The 15394-nt window shown below is 42.1% G+C and overlaps 2 protein-coding genes, 1 long non-coding RNA gene and 6 other non-coding genes across 9 annotated transcripts; all 9 read left to right on the top strand.

Annotated features, from left to right (window-relative positions):
* The first annotated feature begins 308 nt into the window (after positions 1-308).
* On the top strand, positions 309-3707 carry LOC144898317 (uncharacterized). The gene is made up of 11 exons (XR_013627217.1): positions 309-393; positions 838-892; positions 1278-1319; positions 1503-1525; positions 1893-1917; positions 2097-2121; positions 2311-2350; positions 2886-2920; positions 3115-3175; positions 3346-3373; positions 3566-3707. It is a non-coding gene; the product is annotated as an uncharacterized LOC144898317 (long non-coding RNA).
* On the top strand, positions 638-718 carry LOC131130329 (small nucleolar RNA SNORD74). The gene has a single exon (XR_009130028.2). It is a non-coding gene; the product is annotated as a small nucleolar RNA SNORD74 (small nucleolar RNA).
* Positions 1131-1209, top strand: LOC131130323 (small nucleolar RNA SNORD24). The gene has a single exon (XR_009130022.2). It is a non-coding gene; the product is annotated as a small nucleolar RNA SNORD24 (small nucleolar RNA).
* On the top strand, positions 1359-1440 carry LOC131130324 (small nucleolar RNA SNORD79). The gene has a single exon (XR_009130023.1). It is a non-coding gene; the product is annotated as a small nucleolar RNA SNORD79 (small nucleolar RNA).
* Positions 1950-2032, top strand: LOC131130330 (small nucleolar RNA snR60/Z15/Z230/Z193/J17). The gene has a single exon (XR_009130029.1). It is a non-coding gene; the product is annotated as a small nucleolar RNA snR60/Z15/Z230/Z193/J17 (small nucleolar RNA).
* LOC131130331 (small nucleolar RNA snR60/Z15/Z230/Z193/J17) lies at positions 2164-2246 on the top strand. The gene has a single exon (XR_009130030.2). It is a non-coding gene; the product is annotated as a small nucleolar RNA snR60/Z15/Z230/Z193/J17 (small nucleolar RNA).
* LOC131130328 (small nucleolar RNA SNORD47) lies at positions 3418-3490 on the top strand. Its single transcript, XR_009130027.2, has one exon. It is a non-coding gene; the product is annotated as a small nucleolar RNA SNORD47 (small nucleolar RNA).
* A 675-nt stretch (positions 3708-4382) lies between the features above and the next one.
* On the top strand, positions 4383-8563 carry tor3a (torsin family 3, member A). Its single transcript, XM_058072583.2, has 6 exons — positions 4383-4738; positions 4815-4937; positions 5773-6038; positions 6546-6721; positions 7440-7564; positions 7633-8563. Exons 1-6 carry the CDS (start codon positions 4567-4569, stop codon positions 7878-7880), a joined length of 1110 nt encoding a protein of 369 aa, XP_057928566.2. The 5' UTR covers positions 4383-4566; the 3' UTR covers positions 7881-8563.
* Positions 8564-8989: 426 nt separating this feature from the next.
* LOC131129256 (calreticulin) lies at positions 8990-15040 on the top strand. The gene is made up of 9 exons (XM_058072582.2): positions 8990-9248; positions 9686-9787; positions 11194-11397; positions 11473-11567; positions 12206-12415; positions 12493-12606; positions 12694-12837; positions 13294-13386; positions 13469-15040. The coding sequence occupies exons 1-9, from the start codon at positions 9155-9157 to the stop codon at positions 13688-13690; spliced, it is 1278 nt and encodes a 425-aa protein (XP_057928565.2). The 5' UTR covers positions 8990-9154; the 3' UTR covers positions 13691-15040.
* The last annotated feature ends 354 nt before the right edge of the window (positions 15041-15394 follow it).

The following is a 15394-nucleotide window of genomic DNA, read 5'->3' as shown; positions in this document are numbered from 1 at the left end:
TCTGTGAAAGCCAGATTTTCCCTCAATGAAATATAAATGAATTAAAACTTTTGTTTAAATATTATATATCTACCATTAAAAGTATAGAATGGCCATGTCTTCATTGGTGGGCAAACCCAACCAAATCAGATCAAATACTTGTCTCCCTGTACATATACACACACGTATATACAGTGGGTGTGTATTTTTGAAAAGGTGGAGTGAACTGAATGCATATTTAGGAAGAGCAAATGAAATATATCCATTTGTTCATTAGTGTAATCAGTGCTCGCTTGCTTTCAGTTCCTCGTTTCTACCACTATAAGCAGTATTTTCCCATCAGCCCTTGCGGGAGAGGGTATAAAAATGCTTTCCGTCCACTGTACTGTCTCATTCCCCCTACTAAACGGCAAGGTAAGGTTGTTAAACTATACCTTCCAAAAGAAGAAAATACAAGTAATTTGCCACACGATTTTGTGTTTTAGCTGTGTTTCTTGTGTCGTGTAATTTAGAACCGTATAGTGGCTAATATAATGTTGGTTAAATGCAACGTAGTCAGCAAGGCCTGTGTCACGTGCAAGTGCGTGCTAGCGAATGTTGACCGGTTAACATTTTTTTTTGTTACAAACTTAACGTTTTATGATTAGTTTTACTCCGTCCCATTGCTATATGATGACAAAATGTTGGTAGGGACATCTGAGTCGATGTGAGGAAACGCCAACCACACTGACCGCATGGGACGTGGTCGAATGTTTAACTAGCCGCCTAGCTTTGCATTAGCATTTTGCTAAAGCTAGTTTTACCTTGATCTGGTACTATTGTTTCCTTAACTTGATCTCCAACACACTTGTTTTCTAGTTTGAAGTGTCCTACGATGAGGAAATTCCATGAAGACCTGCCATCATGCAAAAGGGTCAGTTTGATCCTTTTCCTAACATTAAGCTTCTGAGGTGGCCTGTGTGGAGTAATATACAGTCCGGTCCAAAGGTTTTGGGCATGAACGTTTTTTTTCTGAAATAACGCCCCAGTGTTGGAAAAAAAAATTTTTTTTGTGGTACTCACAAATGAAAGTAATTAAAAATGTCAATCACTTCTGAAACTTTTGTCCATGACTGTACATATTGTGCACAGCCTTAGGTTGCATCCTTTGCTGCCGTGATGACAGTTTATTTGCTACTCTTGACAAGATGGGTGACGATACAAACAACCACCAAGTTGATATCTGAGGCACTGGCCACTTGCTGTATGTCCCCAGACATATGGATTGCTGTTATACTGAATGTGTTCTTTTCCTCCAGGTCCTCTTGGTGTTTAAATTTCCCCCGTGATTGCCAGAAGAGGTAACTTCTCAATTTGAGTCATTTTGATTAGTCTTCACAATCTGTCAATGATGATTTTTGTTTGAAAACAATGGGAATCTCTCTGAATAAGAGTGAAAGACATATTTTTTCTGATGCAGTGTTTAGTGAGTTAGACAAATGTGACTTTGTAGTCTTGTGCTTAATGTGTTTGTCTTATTGCAGGTGGATTCCTGGCTAACTTGGAGGTATGTGCAACTGTTCAAAAGTTGGGTTTTCAAAGTGTAAGGTGAGAAGACCTTAGAACAGCTTTTTTCCCCACATCTGAGTTTTGCAATAGTACCCCCACTCATACAATGATTGTGACTACGAGTGGTATACAAATTGCTACTTAGCTCCTAAAAATTGGACATCTGAACTCTGAAGGAAGCTCTCACTGCAATACTTTGGAAACCCCCTGGTCTGTTATCTTGAAAGCAGCCAGCAAGTGATGTGTGCATAGTTCAGCGGATGACAGTGAAGACAATTCAATCTTAATCCTGATGTGTTGGCATTCATAACAACAACATAGGACTCTACAAACCGAACCATATTAATTGTTTTGCATCTCCCTAGGTGAAGCACCATTCCACAAAAGATGGTAAGTAATTGGTGTATTTGCCAAATGACAACTTGACACAATGATGACTGCATAGTTCAGCTGACAAACCATGACGAATTAAAAATAAGTCTTTCACCCCTAACTGATGTGTCACCCTGCACATTATCTCAAGCCGCTAGGAGTGGCATATGATTTACCTTTTTGTTTTCCCCTTCTAGATCCATGAGCAACAGTCAAAAGATGGTAAGTTTTTTTTTTTTAATATTTTGCTAAGGAAATCAAAGCTTGACACTATGATGATTGCATAGTTCAGCAGACAACCCATGAAGAATTAAAATAAAGTCTTTCACCCCTAGCTGACGTGTCTAAATTTTACTGAAGGTCTGAAAGTGTAAGACTACTGAAATTAATTGGTTTCTCCCAACTTTGTAGATGTGCAAAGGAAACGGAGGAACTCCCTGGGCAACTTGAGGTTTGTATTCTAGAAAACGATGACACTATCACAAGGCCATATTCACACCAGACCTTTATCGTTTTTTTTTTTTTTTTTGTCCTTATCGTGCCTTCACAATTGGTTTAAAGTTTACTGGTTAAATTGCATAGCTGTTGTGTTGGTAAATGGCCTTCAAATCTGACAGCTGTGTAGTTTATTCAATATACACAGTCATTTTTGGGGGGAACAATCTGGCTTCGGTGTTGTGTGGATTTTGTTTTTGGGGGGGGGGGGGTCAAATGTGCAACATTTTCACGCCAACAGAACTGTGTTGTGCATTGTTCTCAAACGTTTTCAGCCTGAAATAGATGTATGACCCTGTAAGGAAATATTTGTCGCCATAAACTGCGCTAGGTTGTGAATGTGGCCTTTATCTGTCAGGCGTGATGAGTATGAATCAGGTCGCTGATCTAGTTGAGGAGATCTGAATATTACTGATCTTGACTGAAGGACGAGAGAATTTCACTGTTTTTGGAAGAAAGCCTGACTAATTTGTTTTGTCATGTCGTTGTAGAGTGCCTTGAGGACTGGATCGAAGCTGTCCAGCAGGTATGGACTAGTTTGCTTTTTGACACACAACTGTATGAAATTACCCTTTTGTTTGACCTATGTGATGATAAACATTTATAATAACTGACCGTGCTTCCATGGAGTCAATTATTAGCTCTAGCTGAATGGGTCAGTTTGACAACCTTTTTTAAAAGCTGGTGTGTATTTTGACTGAATGCTGGTTTTTACCACAGGATGTCGTCCCACCTTCTGACACAGGCTCCAGTTTAACAGTCACACCTGGCTGACCTTAAGGTGAGAAGGGGATCAGACAGGTTTCCTAATACAGATGGGTTCGGTGATGTCATAACAAATGTCTGACCTGAAATAAAATGTGGATATTCAGTTTTACTGAGTGACTGCTGTAACAGTAACGCTCAGCCTTGCGTGTAAGGTTAAACCAACCCCCCTTTTTTCTCGTACAGATAATTGGATATTTGCAGCATCTGCTCGGTAAGTTTGTTACCTGATATGAATTGAATTGCAAACTAAACCACAACCTGTGATGAAAAGATTCTGCCATATGAACTCTGATTATAACCCTTACCGTTCCATTTTTTTTCTGAGCTTGTGGTGGAAAAATTTGCTTTGTCTGTAAAATACAACATGCAATTAAGTGCCTGTCTAAAATGTAAATTCCTACAGGAAGTGGAAAAGCTGCCTGGGTCACCTGGAGTTGATATCTTTTGGATGGCAGCCATACTACTGTGTGTGAAACTGAATGTTAAAATAAAATTGTATGGTTGTCAGCCATTGCAAGAATAAAACTTAAAATTGACTAACTTGACAGCTTGTGTTTTCTTGTTTTTTAGCATAAAATGGCAAGTCGGCATTTAAACCAGAAGTGACGTAATTGCCCACTTAATTAATCCACCAGAGTTTTGCCATCCAACAAAGGACTGAAAGTACCAATGGGCGGATTCGGGTGCCATTTTAGTAAGCAGAATACAAATGGTCCACTTGAAACGTTGCATACGACGAAGGAAATGCTCAAATAGGTCATGTTTAGAGTCAGACGGGTGTGTATTTGTCTTAAGGACATTGAAGACGTCGAGACTGAAGTGTAGTACACATGAAGCTGCCTTGTTTCGCCCTGACTAACATATCCAACTTGTTTCCATCACTGAATTTTAAAAACTAGATCTTCAGAATAGGGTTATAGTGTACTTAGACATGGCATGTTAATGGAAAATTGGTCATGGTTCAGTGTAAAAGATGCACTTCCAAGGTGCCAACTTGATGAATGTGACGCTATTTGCGTCGTTCTCAAGTGAATAAAGATTTGAGCTTGAAATAACTGCTCAGCGCCAGGGAATACTCGCCCCACAGAGGGCTTGCTTACCAACATGGCGGACATTACGCTCCATTGCATACTACGCTCTAATAGCATGCATGTTCGGTAGTGTTTGCAGCACGTATACGTCAACTAACTGAACATAAGGCTAAGTTTTTACTTCTGTCAGCAGGGTATTCGTTAAATATTGTGCTTGAACGTGCTATGTTTTTACCCCCAAGCTTTTACGACTTCCGGTGTAGCAATCGGTACGCCCCTCCTCCAATAGTAGCATCTATAGTCAAGCAGTGATCTCTCGATGGCTCATTAGATACTGTGTCCAGCTAACGGCCACGGTCGACCTCTTCCGCCAATGATTATCCGCTTCTTATTGCCGCTGCTGTTGCTGCTGGCTGTCTCCGCACAGGGTCACTTCTTCAGACTGGAGACCCTCTCCAATGCGTCCACTTACTATTTTAATTATATTTACTGCAACATTTGGGAGGGGGAGTGTCAGCCCCACCAGGACGATGCGACGCAGCAAGGTAAAGGAACATCATTATATAATGACCTACACACATGACCTACTAAATTCTATTCCTTGGTGTGGTTTGTGAACAGTTCCAACCAGGGACCTTTGGGCGGCGTTTCCCCAGGACTACATTAGCCTGGTGTACCATTGGTACTGCAGCCTGGGTCAGTGCTGTGAGTCTGGGGACTGCAGGGTGACCAACAACATCACAGGTAACTGTTAAAAATGTTCACACCTGCACTGCATGGTAACAGCACACAGTAGCGTTATAATAACTAGTATTAATAAAATACTGATACATGTAGTTTATTGCAAATAAAGTGCATCTTTATGCGAGAACTGTATCTGCCGCAAATATGACACTTGTCATCAGTGAATGGAAGGTTTTGCTTATATTGTTGAATTTGGCATCACCTACTGTATGTATGGTGTTACTGTCATGTTGTTATAGTCGATTGTTGATGACTGCAGCGCCATCAAGTCTTTGTGAGGCTGAGTGGTTAGCATGTAGGCTACACAGTCAGGAGATCGGGAAGACCTGGGTTCGGTTCTCCACTTGGGCCATTTGCATGCTCTCCATCTTTTCTCCGGGTACTCCTGTTTCCTCCCACATTCCAAAAACATGCTAGGTTAATTATTCATTCATTCATTTTCTACCGCTTATCCTCACAAGGGTCACGGGGGTGCTGGAGCCTATCCCAGTTGTCTTGGAGCGAGAGGCGGGGTACACCCTGGACTGGTCGCCAGCCAATCACAGGGCACATATAGACAAACGCTAGGTTAATTAGCGACTCCAAATTGTCCATAGGTATGAATGTGAGTGTGAATGGTTGTTTGTCTATATGTGCCCTGTGATTGGCTGGCGACCAATCCAGGGTATACCCAGAAGACAGCTGGAATAGGCTCCAGCATAATATAAACGCCATAGAAAATGGATGGATGCATAAATGTATGTTTGAGTTGACTGGTCACATCATCATCAGTACTTTTTGTTAGAATTGAATCATTTATTTACATAAACATATTTTTTCTGATGCCGTTTTGCAGGCTTGGCTCGAGACCTTCAGACCAAGCTCCACGGTCAGCACCTGGCTCAGTCTGTGGTTCTGAAAGCCATCCAGGGTTTTATCAACAACCCGGAGTCCAACAAGCCCCTGACACTGTCCTTCCACGGCTGGTCCGGTACCGGAAAGAACTTTGTGGCCAGGATTATTGCAGATAACCTTTATCGTGACGGGGTGAAGAGCGAGTGTGTCCGCCTGTTCATCGCCCCGTTCCATTTCCCACATGCTAGACTGGTGGACACGTACAAGGTAGGTCAGACTGAAGCCTGTTTGCCCTGTGAGGGATCCGTGCCAGAAACATTCAGGTCTAGTTAGAACCTAAAAAAGTGTCCTGAGCTGGAATAATACAGGTGACTTTTTGAAACCTGGCGACAGCCCAGGTGGGACACCATGGTCATGATTTACTCTATGCAAATGTTACACAATCACTGTGGTAGGTTTCCAAATGAAGTTTGATTACTATTGCAGAGGCAGAGTACAGTCAGTCAAAAGTGAGCGTTTTAACTATAGCAAAGCATGCTGGGAAGGGGGACCTTTGATAGGCTGAGCACATGCTGGAGGGATTATGTCCTGCAGCTGGCCTGGGAATGCCCCAATGTCACTCTGGGAATTGCAAGAGCTGGCCAGAGACTGGGAAGTTTAGGCTTCCCAACTGAGACTGCTGGATATGCAGGAGAAGATGGGTGGATGGATGGGATTTTAGCCATACTGTACTGAGCACACACTATTTTTGTTGTTTGTCTTTTTGTAACCCAGGGTCAGCTGAGAGAGGCAATCCGGGACATGGTTCTCCGTTGTTCTCAGACGCTGTTCATCTTTGATGAGGCTGAGAAACTCCACCCAGGCCTCATCGATGCCATCAAACCTTACATGGACCACTATGACAATGTGGATGGCGTCAATTACCGAAAGGCCATCTTCCTCTTCCTCAGGTTGGTTCCAGAAGAATATTTTAACATCTCCAGGCGGGGGTGACTGCACCCGTATCCAGATCCTCACCCAAGATATGCAGGAATCATGAGAGTCTGTTGAGAATTCTATTTAATACAGAGAAAAACAAACTTTTTGAACTGATTTTGAGCTAAACTAATTAAAGCTTAAGGCCTTACTTGAATGTCAAGCAATGTATGAAAATACTTGTACTTCATTGGGGGGTTAATCTCTTCACATATCTTTATGCTATGCATTCTGTTCTGCCTGTATAAATATTGTCATCTCAGCCATATTGTACTGAAGCCAGGACAGTGTAGACTGCTTTCCGACTTGACTGGAGGATTCATTTCCTGTTGTATGGTTGCTTATCTTTGCCATCATGGTGAATCTCAGAAGTATACAAAAAGCAAAATTCCATTCATTCATTCATTCATTTTCTACCGCTTTTCCTCACAATGGTCGCAGGGGTGCTGGAGCCTATCCCAGCTGTCTTTGGGTGAGAGGCGGGGTACACCCTGGACTGGTTGCCAGCCAAACACAGGGCACATATAGACAAACAACCATTCACACTCAGCAAAATTCCATCATCATGGAATTAGTTGATTTAGGAATTAGGTTTAGTGATTTTGAACTGTTTGTATTTTATAGCTTTAGAGGTATGTTTTGAGTCGTACGACCTAATTTCTAGATGTTTTTTTCTGTGCTGGCTGGCTGCAGTAATATTGGAGGAACGACAATCAACGATGTAGCCTTGGACTTTTGGCACTCAGGGCAGAACCGAGAGGACATCGGGATGGAAGATCTGGAACATCGGCTCCGAGCTGAAACCATGGAGGCACAAGGTAATTGATTTATTAGATTTTTTGTTAGTTTTAATGTTCACTGACATTTTATTTTGGTTTTCTTCCAGGTGGATTTGCCCAGAGTGAGCTAATGTCGGGCCACCTCATCGACTTCTTCGTCCCCTTCCTACCTCTGGAATACCGTCACGTAAAGCTCTGCGCCCAGGACGCCTTCACGGCTCGAGGCCTTGAGACAGACGACACCACCCTGGATGAGGTGGCAAAAGCCATGCTGTACATTCCAAAAGAGGAGAGATTGTTCTCGGCCCAGGGATGCAAGTCCATACCTCAGCGGATCAACTTTTTTCTTCCTTAGAAGAGAGACGTGGAGCAGGTTGGGTGGTTCATGCTTTTACAGGTGCAACGTGTGTCTGTCCAGGTCCCAAAGAGCAAGTCACACAACAGCACATGCTGTGTGTGTGTGTGTGTGGGAGCGCAAAGCACCATTTGCTGTAGAGCGTCAAGACGGACAGACGGGCCACCTGGCCGTCTTACGATAAACACGTTTCACTTTATATTGTGCAAAAGACTGAGCCCTGTCATAGTTGATTGTTATGTTGATATGATAAAACACATCTAAAGGTGGCGTAAGACTTCTGCACATATACAGTACACACAAACATCCACAATTTTCACTCAAAATTAACTTTTGGTGTTTTTGAAACAACCCTAAATGGCACTGAATTGTTGTTACCAGGCACCTAAAGTGACAAGGTGTTGAAAAGCAGTTGATATATATTTTATTATTATTTTAAGAATAATTGATGCTCACTGTAGAGCAGGGAAGGAACCCTGCTCAGATAATATCAGTTGTATTTAATGTAAAAATGAATTGATTTACCTCCCTGATCGTAAATATGTTCAGTGTTTACACTTTTAATTGTCTCTTTTGATGTCTCTCTCGCCCAAAGACAGCTGGGATAGGCTCCAGCATTGCTCCGAACCTAGTGAGGACATGCGGTACAGAAAATGGATGAACATTAAAAATAATAAATGACACCCATAATGGTCTTCTTTTCTGTGGACACTAAAAAGCCTCACAAATGTATAATTGTGTCCCACAGCAGGGCAATAATAAACAACGGCACCCATATGATCCTTGAGATGTTAAGACTATACAGATGACGCTTAGCTGTGATTTTAAACAGCGTGACAGTTAAGAGAATCTTTCATTTCCCCTTGTTTCCCCTTTTAGTTAAATAAAAATTTCATGTTTTGAATTTGGTCGGATTGAATAATCCTTCCATATAGGCATAAACTGTCACTTCACAGGGATTCACTTTTAATGCATCACGCTCCCTGGGCCCAAACGCGTGGTCTGCGCCGGTTGGCTGTAGCTGCAGCTCGTCAACAAACCTCTCATTCGATTGGCTGACAGGTTTTTCACTTCCTGGCTGAGCTCCGGTGCTGACAGCCAATCAGATTGGGACATCTGTTCCGAGCCGAGAGGCGAGAGGGGTTGCATGATTTCAGTGAAACGGCACTAAGGGGGAGTCAGCAGTTGCTACAAGCCGAAGAGCTGTCAAGGCGACTTAATATCACTTACTTTGTTACTTTTTTACGGTCGTTTGACGGGGTGTGCTCGTCGCCATGACTGCCTTGTCGCTGCTCTTTTTGGCCGTGTCGGCCGCTTCTGTCCTGGCTGAGTCCACTGTGTATTTTCGAGAGCAATTTGAAGACGGGGGTGAGGTCATTTTCCGTTAAATATACTTGTAAATTATATATTAGTTATATGCTATTGTGTATTTTGTCACTATGAATACAACTAGTGCTTTGAATGGGTTAAATCGGTGCTTGTGTTGCTATGAAGCCCGTTAGCTTATTATAACACATGTTAGCATTGTAACTGGTCGATTTTTTTCTCTTAAATTCTACATGCATGCATTTTTACGTACAGTACAAACACCCCAATTTTATTAGATTATAGCTACACACTAATTATGGTGAAACCCCAATATGTCTCCCCCTCCCCCTTCTGTACATCCCTCCCCTGGTCATTGACTATAACCTCCCCCCTCCCTCAGCCATACTCTGTGTGACACTCTCCATGCAGGTGGACAGCACAGCACCTCATGTTACCAAATGTTTGATTATTATAACATATCTCTTGTTTGTGCGCAGATGCCTGGAAGAGTCGCTGGGAGGAATCAAAACACAAAACAGACTATGGCAAGTTTGTCCTGACTGCAGGGAAGTTCTACGGCGATGCAGAGAAAGACAAAGGTGAGTGGAGTGATCCAACCAGCCCAAAAACAAATAAGAAACGTCTTGGTGCTGGGCCATCTGCTGGATGTGGTTGATCACTGCCTTGCTTGCCCCCCCATGCAAGTGTACATTATAGTAACTAACCGTTAGTTGTTATGCAACATTAACCAGACAGCAAGCTTGCGCTTTCATTAATGTACATTTTTGCTTTGTGTTTTAGCTTTTTTGGTAATATTATTAAAAATAAAGAGTGGCGTTATGAAAATATTGTTCTTGCACCGAGGGCTGTATATATGTGCCACGGGCTACACTTTGGACACCCCAGTATTAGGGGGGTCGTGCACTACTGGGCCTCCACCCATAGAGGCACTGCTGATTCAGTTAGTCAGTTTGCATGCTGAAGAACATGACATGAGCTACGCTACATGTTACATGTTACAGCTTTTTTGTTTGTTTCTTTTGGCTTTTTTCCTGATTTCGGAACTAAGGTTAGTATTTATGTAACAAGACATGAATCTTTACAAAGAAGAGATGATTTACACCAGACGTAGCTAAAGCTTCTTTCTAGTTGCAGTTCCCGGACAGGTAGTTTAAAGCAATAAAATGCAGTCAATATCGATAAAACCAAGAAAATACACTCCATATCTATACAGTATATCCAAACATAAACCATCCACCATCCACACCACATTTCTGTCATTTTGATGATTCCATCACCTACTTTGAAAATGACGCATCAGTAATTAATGTTGACGTTCCTTTGCGTCATGTTTCTCGGACCCGCTGTTTTGCAGATTTTTAAAACTGCAATATTGCATGCTTTTTCTTAATGCCATATGAACTTACATTCTGCATCCTTGTGGTTTGTTAGAGTGATATATCATTGCTCTGTTGAAAAGAAAAGAATGTCTCCCTCCACCTCATCTCAGTATGTGTAGCGGCTAAATATAGGTGGCCACAGCACTTCTGATTGGCTAAGGGAGAACCAGCCCATTATGATCTGCATTCTGTAGACGGCTGTAGACCATTGTCAATCTCCTTCATGCAGTACTGCCATGTTTGCTGAAGGGAGGCTGAAGTTGCATGGTTGTAGGTGGTCATTATGGAATACTGGAAATTAATCTTCGGTTCATGGAGAACTACTAGGAGGCGTAAAATACTACTTAAGAACAATGTTTTGACAAGGATACAATAATTCTACAGGCACGATCACATCAGTCACTTAACTCATTGCCTATCAAAGACATACTTGTGTTTTTTTGTCAACCCGACCTCGCGTTCACACAGATGTATTCATACATATTTTCAGGTTTATTTGCACAACAGGCACAAAGAGTTGATGCAGCTCTCCAATTGAAGAGAGCATGTTTGGTACTGTTTTAAGACAAAAAATGGCCATAAATGAACCCTGGTCCCTGTTGTAGGTTTGCAGACGAGCCAGGATGCCCGCTTCTACGCGCTGTCTTCCCGCTTCGATGACTTCAGCAACCAGGGCCAGCCTCTCGTCATCCAGTTCACCGTGAAGCATGAACAGAATATCGACTGCGGAGGCGGATATGTCAAAGTGTTCCCATCAGACCTGAAACAGGAGGAGATGCATGGAGACTCCGTCTACAACATTATGTTTGGTATGTTTGCGTCAGCATTTTCTTTACTGTAAAATGTATGTTCTCTCATTGAATCTCTAACCTCTCTATGTGAAGGTCCTGATATTTGTGGCCCCGGCACAAAGAAAGTCCATGTGATCTTCAACTACAAGGGGAAGAACCATCTGGTTAACAAAGACATCAGGTGCAAGGTGAGTCTTCAAGTGGTTGTGTACATGAAGTAAACATATGTTCCTCTTAGTCCAGAAAAAAAAACATTCCACTTAAAGATGCGTTAAAATGACACATATACTGTTCTAGCTTTGTCTTATTGCTTTTCACAGCATGGTAAAAGTAAATACAAAAATCATTATTTGATGCTGGCTGACTTTCAAGTCTCAATTTCAAAGTTTTCTCATAGGAAATGTGTGAATGGTTGTTTGTCTATATGTGCCCTGTGATTGGCTGGTGACCAGTCCAGGGTGTACCCCGCCTCTTGCCGAAGACAGCTGGGATAGGCTCCAGCACCCCCATGACCCTTGTGAGGATAAGTGGTAGAAAATGAATGAAATAGATTCCTGTTAACTGACATGTTTTATGTCACATTTTCAACTTCCTGTCTGAGATAATAATTAGTCCAGACTTCCCTCTCTCAAGCTGGATCCCAAAGCATTCCCAGGCCAGTTGACAGACAGTCCCTCTAGTTTGTCTTGGGGGGGGGCGTAGATCGTTCAGCGTCAGTATTTGCAGCTTTTTAATTGAATGTAAAGGGCAACATTTGGCTGACATGAAAAACAGTATAAGATGTAGTAGGTCACTCCTCATGATTCCAGTCTTTTCCGCTTGGCAGGATGACGAATTCTCACACTTGTACACGCTGATCGTCAACCCTGACAACACGTACGAGGTGAAGATAGACAACAAGAAGGTCGAGTCCGGCAGCCTTGAGGATGACTGGGACTTCCTGCCGCCCAAAAAGGTTAAGGACCCCGAAGCCAAGAAGCCAGAAGACTGGGATGACAGAGAAAAGATCCCCGATCCTGATGACACCAAACCAGAGGTGAGTGGGGTCACAATTGATTGAACCTTGCATAGCACTACAATGAAAGTGACTTACCTCGGTGATCTGTTTCACAGGGCTGGGACAAGCCTGAGAACATTCCAGATCCCGATGCCAAGAAACCAGATGATTGGGATGATGAAATGGACGGAGAGTGGGAGCCTCCCATGATCGCTAACCCGGAGTACAAGGTGATACACGTGACTGCTAATGCCTAATGGACAGAAAATGGTCCAAATATAGGAAATAAGAGCCTGTCTTTTTGTGCTGTCACATAGGGTGAATGGAAACCCAAAGAGATCAACAACCCTGCCTACAAGGGCAAGTGGGTCCACCCTGAGATTGACAACCCGGAATATACTGCAGATTCTGAGATTTACAAATATGACAGCATTGGTGTGATCGGACTGGACTTATGGCAGGTAAGAGGTCATAGTTAAGTACCTTACAAGAGGTACACTTGTGTTAATACAGATGAGCAGTGAGATGGCATCCTTCAGCTACAAGCTGAAACCATTAAGGATGCACTTCAGCCAATAAGGATCAGAGGACCGGAAAATGCTGTTGTTGTGGCTTTTGAGGCAAATCTGAAATCTGCTTTTGGTTTTCCAAAAAAAAAAAAAAAAACAGCCCCATTACTCTGTTTTAATTGACATCCACCACCACTCCTGACTCTGATGCCGCTGGGGTGGGTTAGGTTAACATGGCAACACAATGTGGTAAATGTGGGTAGTGTGTCTGATGGTGTTTAGGCCCGTAGAGAAGGCCTTGCTGGTCGTGACTGACTACACACTGGTCCTGCCTGAAAGCGTTGGTGTATTTCTCCAACCTCATGCTTTTATATCAAGTCATTTCCTTTGCTGGTGTATTTGCTTTAGGTCAAGTCTGGCACCATCTTTGACAACTTCCTGATCACCAACGACCCCAAACTGGCCGAGGAAGTAGGCAACGACACATGGGGCAAAACTAAGGTATGTTACTTAGCTTCGTCTCCCTTTCATGTCATTTCTTTGTCCCCACTTTTAATATTCATCACTTTTACCCCCCTATTAGGATGCTGAGAAGAAGATGAAGGATAGCCAGGATGAGGAGGAGAGAAAGAAGCGTGAGGAAGAAGACAAGCAGAGGAGAGATGAAGAAAAGGATGAGGATGACGAGGAAAAAGATGAAGAGAAGGAGGAGGATGATGGAGAGGAAGAGGAGGAAGATGATGATGAGGAGGAGGATGAGGAGGGAGAAGAGGACACAGAGTCCCCCCTGAAGGATGAGTTATAATATATACCATTTCAAGGCAAGGAGCAGTTTCTAAAGAACAGACTGTCTATGAACCACTGGAAGCAGGCTGTAGAAGACTCGCCCAGTGGGAGGAGTTTTGTTTGTTTACAATTTAGCGTCAAAATATCATGATTGGAATTCGAGATAGCAGAGGTTTTCAAAGTGTTACAAACAATCTGTGCCCGGTCTCTATTACAAAAAATCATGTCTTAAGTTAACATCTTAAGGATAGTTAAGTTAGCAGATTTTGAAAGGCTGCTTAAAAAAAGCTGCTGTGTTTCCCAGGGGATGCCTGTTTCACACTTTGAAAACCGCTACTCTATATAATTACTTGTGTTAACCTAATAATAATAATAATGACGATGGTAATAGAAATATGATTACAAATGAAGATGTCGTCATGAATGTCAAGACTAGAAAATCCAACCATATTTCAGATTGTTTTTTTTTTGTTTTTTTGCAGTTTCTACCCTCCCGAAATGTGTAAGGAGTGATTTGCGTGTGTGTGTGTATTGTCATAACTTGGGCTGTTAGGGAATATACAGGGTTATTTAAAAAGAATGAACGGATTTTGTGATGCACTGCTTCATGTCTCAAGCATGATCATGGAATGGGTCAGTGACCATTTGAAAGAGTTTTGCAAGTTTTGGAAAACATAAACATGGAATTACTACAGCGATCAAGCCAGTGGACGGTGATAAATGTACACACGTCTGGAAGGAATTCTCTTATCGCATTGATGTTGCCAGTGCTGCACGTGATGGCCACATTGAACGCTTTAAGACAGGAAATAACACTTGACTGCTGGTTCATTCTTTTTGAATAATACTGTGTGATGTTGACACATAACATATTTGCCTAGTGGAGGCTTTTGTTTGTAAAATATTTGATTTCTTATGTATTCCTTGTCTTGTAATGCTGTTTTTTTTCATGCTTTTGTCAGTCCCCAATGTCAAAGTCCACTCAAAATGGTTTATAGTAGAAATGATCTCAACTAAATTTGGGCATTGGAACCTCTCCAGTCAAATGCTGTTAAAGTCAACTTGCCTATTTTTGCACTGTACAGTTACATTTGTGCACATATAGTGTCAGTGTAGTGATTGAATGGATTTATGAAGCACTCCGGTAGCAGGAACGCTTTTTAGGCTTACCACTCATTGTTTGGTGTGTACACAATTCACCTGTCCTCAGTACCCAGAATGCCTAAAAAGGATAAGCGCTAATCTTTTTTTGTTTTTGTAAGACATTTTGTACTAATACTGGTGGTAAAATGAACGTTCAAAGATTTGTCATTGCAGTGCAAAATAAAAAAAGACAGTTCTGTCCCAATAAAAAAACAGAGGAAAACGACTCAAAACCTCTTTATTTATTTTAAAATATATTATTTATTTTTAATTTGTTGTGTTAGAGAGCTACCTTAACAAAATGAGAAATGCTTGATTTTCCGGGATATTAATAATAAATACTGGTATCCACAACTCACATTTTCTATTTCAGAATGCATTTCATTCTCGTGTTCTCACGTTAATAACGAATACCTGAATGAAAAGCATGCTTGCGGGCGCCTCGTGTGATCATTAAGGACTCATCACGCCAAGTCATCGCGCCCATACAACACAAGGGGGCGCTAAATCCCTACTGAGCTTAATAATATGCCACCACTGATGTGATGTTGTACGAGACACAAAAACACCCTCGCTGCTC

This window comes from Doryrhamphus excisus, linkage group LG4 (assembly GCF_037039965.1).
Source record: "Doryrhamphus excisus strain RoL-2023G ecotype Guam linkage group LG4, RoL_Dexc_Guam_v1.1, whole genome shotgun sequence".
Taxonomy (NCBI): Eukaryota; Metazoa; Chordata; class Actinopteri; order Syngnathiformes; family Syngnathidae; genus Doryrhamphus; species Doryrhamphus excisus.
The sequence above is the reverse complement of the archived record's forward strand: the minus strand, read 5'-3'. Positions and strand labels throughout refer to the sequence as shown.

Coding starts and splice junctions, on each gene's coding strand:
- tor3a (XM_058072583.2), top strand. CDS start 4,567: ATGATTATCCGCTTCTTATTGCCGCTGCTGTTGCTGCTGGCTGTCTCC. Junction 6,039..6,545: donor GACTGGTGGACACGTACAAG/GTAGGTCAGACT, acceptor TTTGTAACCCAG/GGTCAGCTGAGAGAGGCAAT. Junction 7,565..7,632: donor TGAAACCATGGAGGCACAAG/GTAATTGATTTA, acceptor GTTTTCTTCCAG/GTGGATTTGCCCAGAGTGAG.
- LOC131129256 (XM_058072582.2), top strand. CDS start 9,155: ATGACTGCCTTGTCGCTGCTCTTTTTGGCCGTGTCGGCCGCTTCTGTC. Junction 11,398..11,472: donor CGTCTACAACATTATGTTTG/GTATGTTTGCGT, acceptor CTCTATGTGAAG/GTCCTGATATTTGTGGCCCC. Junction 11,568..12,205: donor ACAAAGACATCAGGTGCAAG/GTGAGTCTTCAA, acceptor TCCGCTTGGCAG/GATGACGAATTCTCACACTT.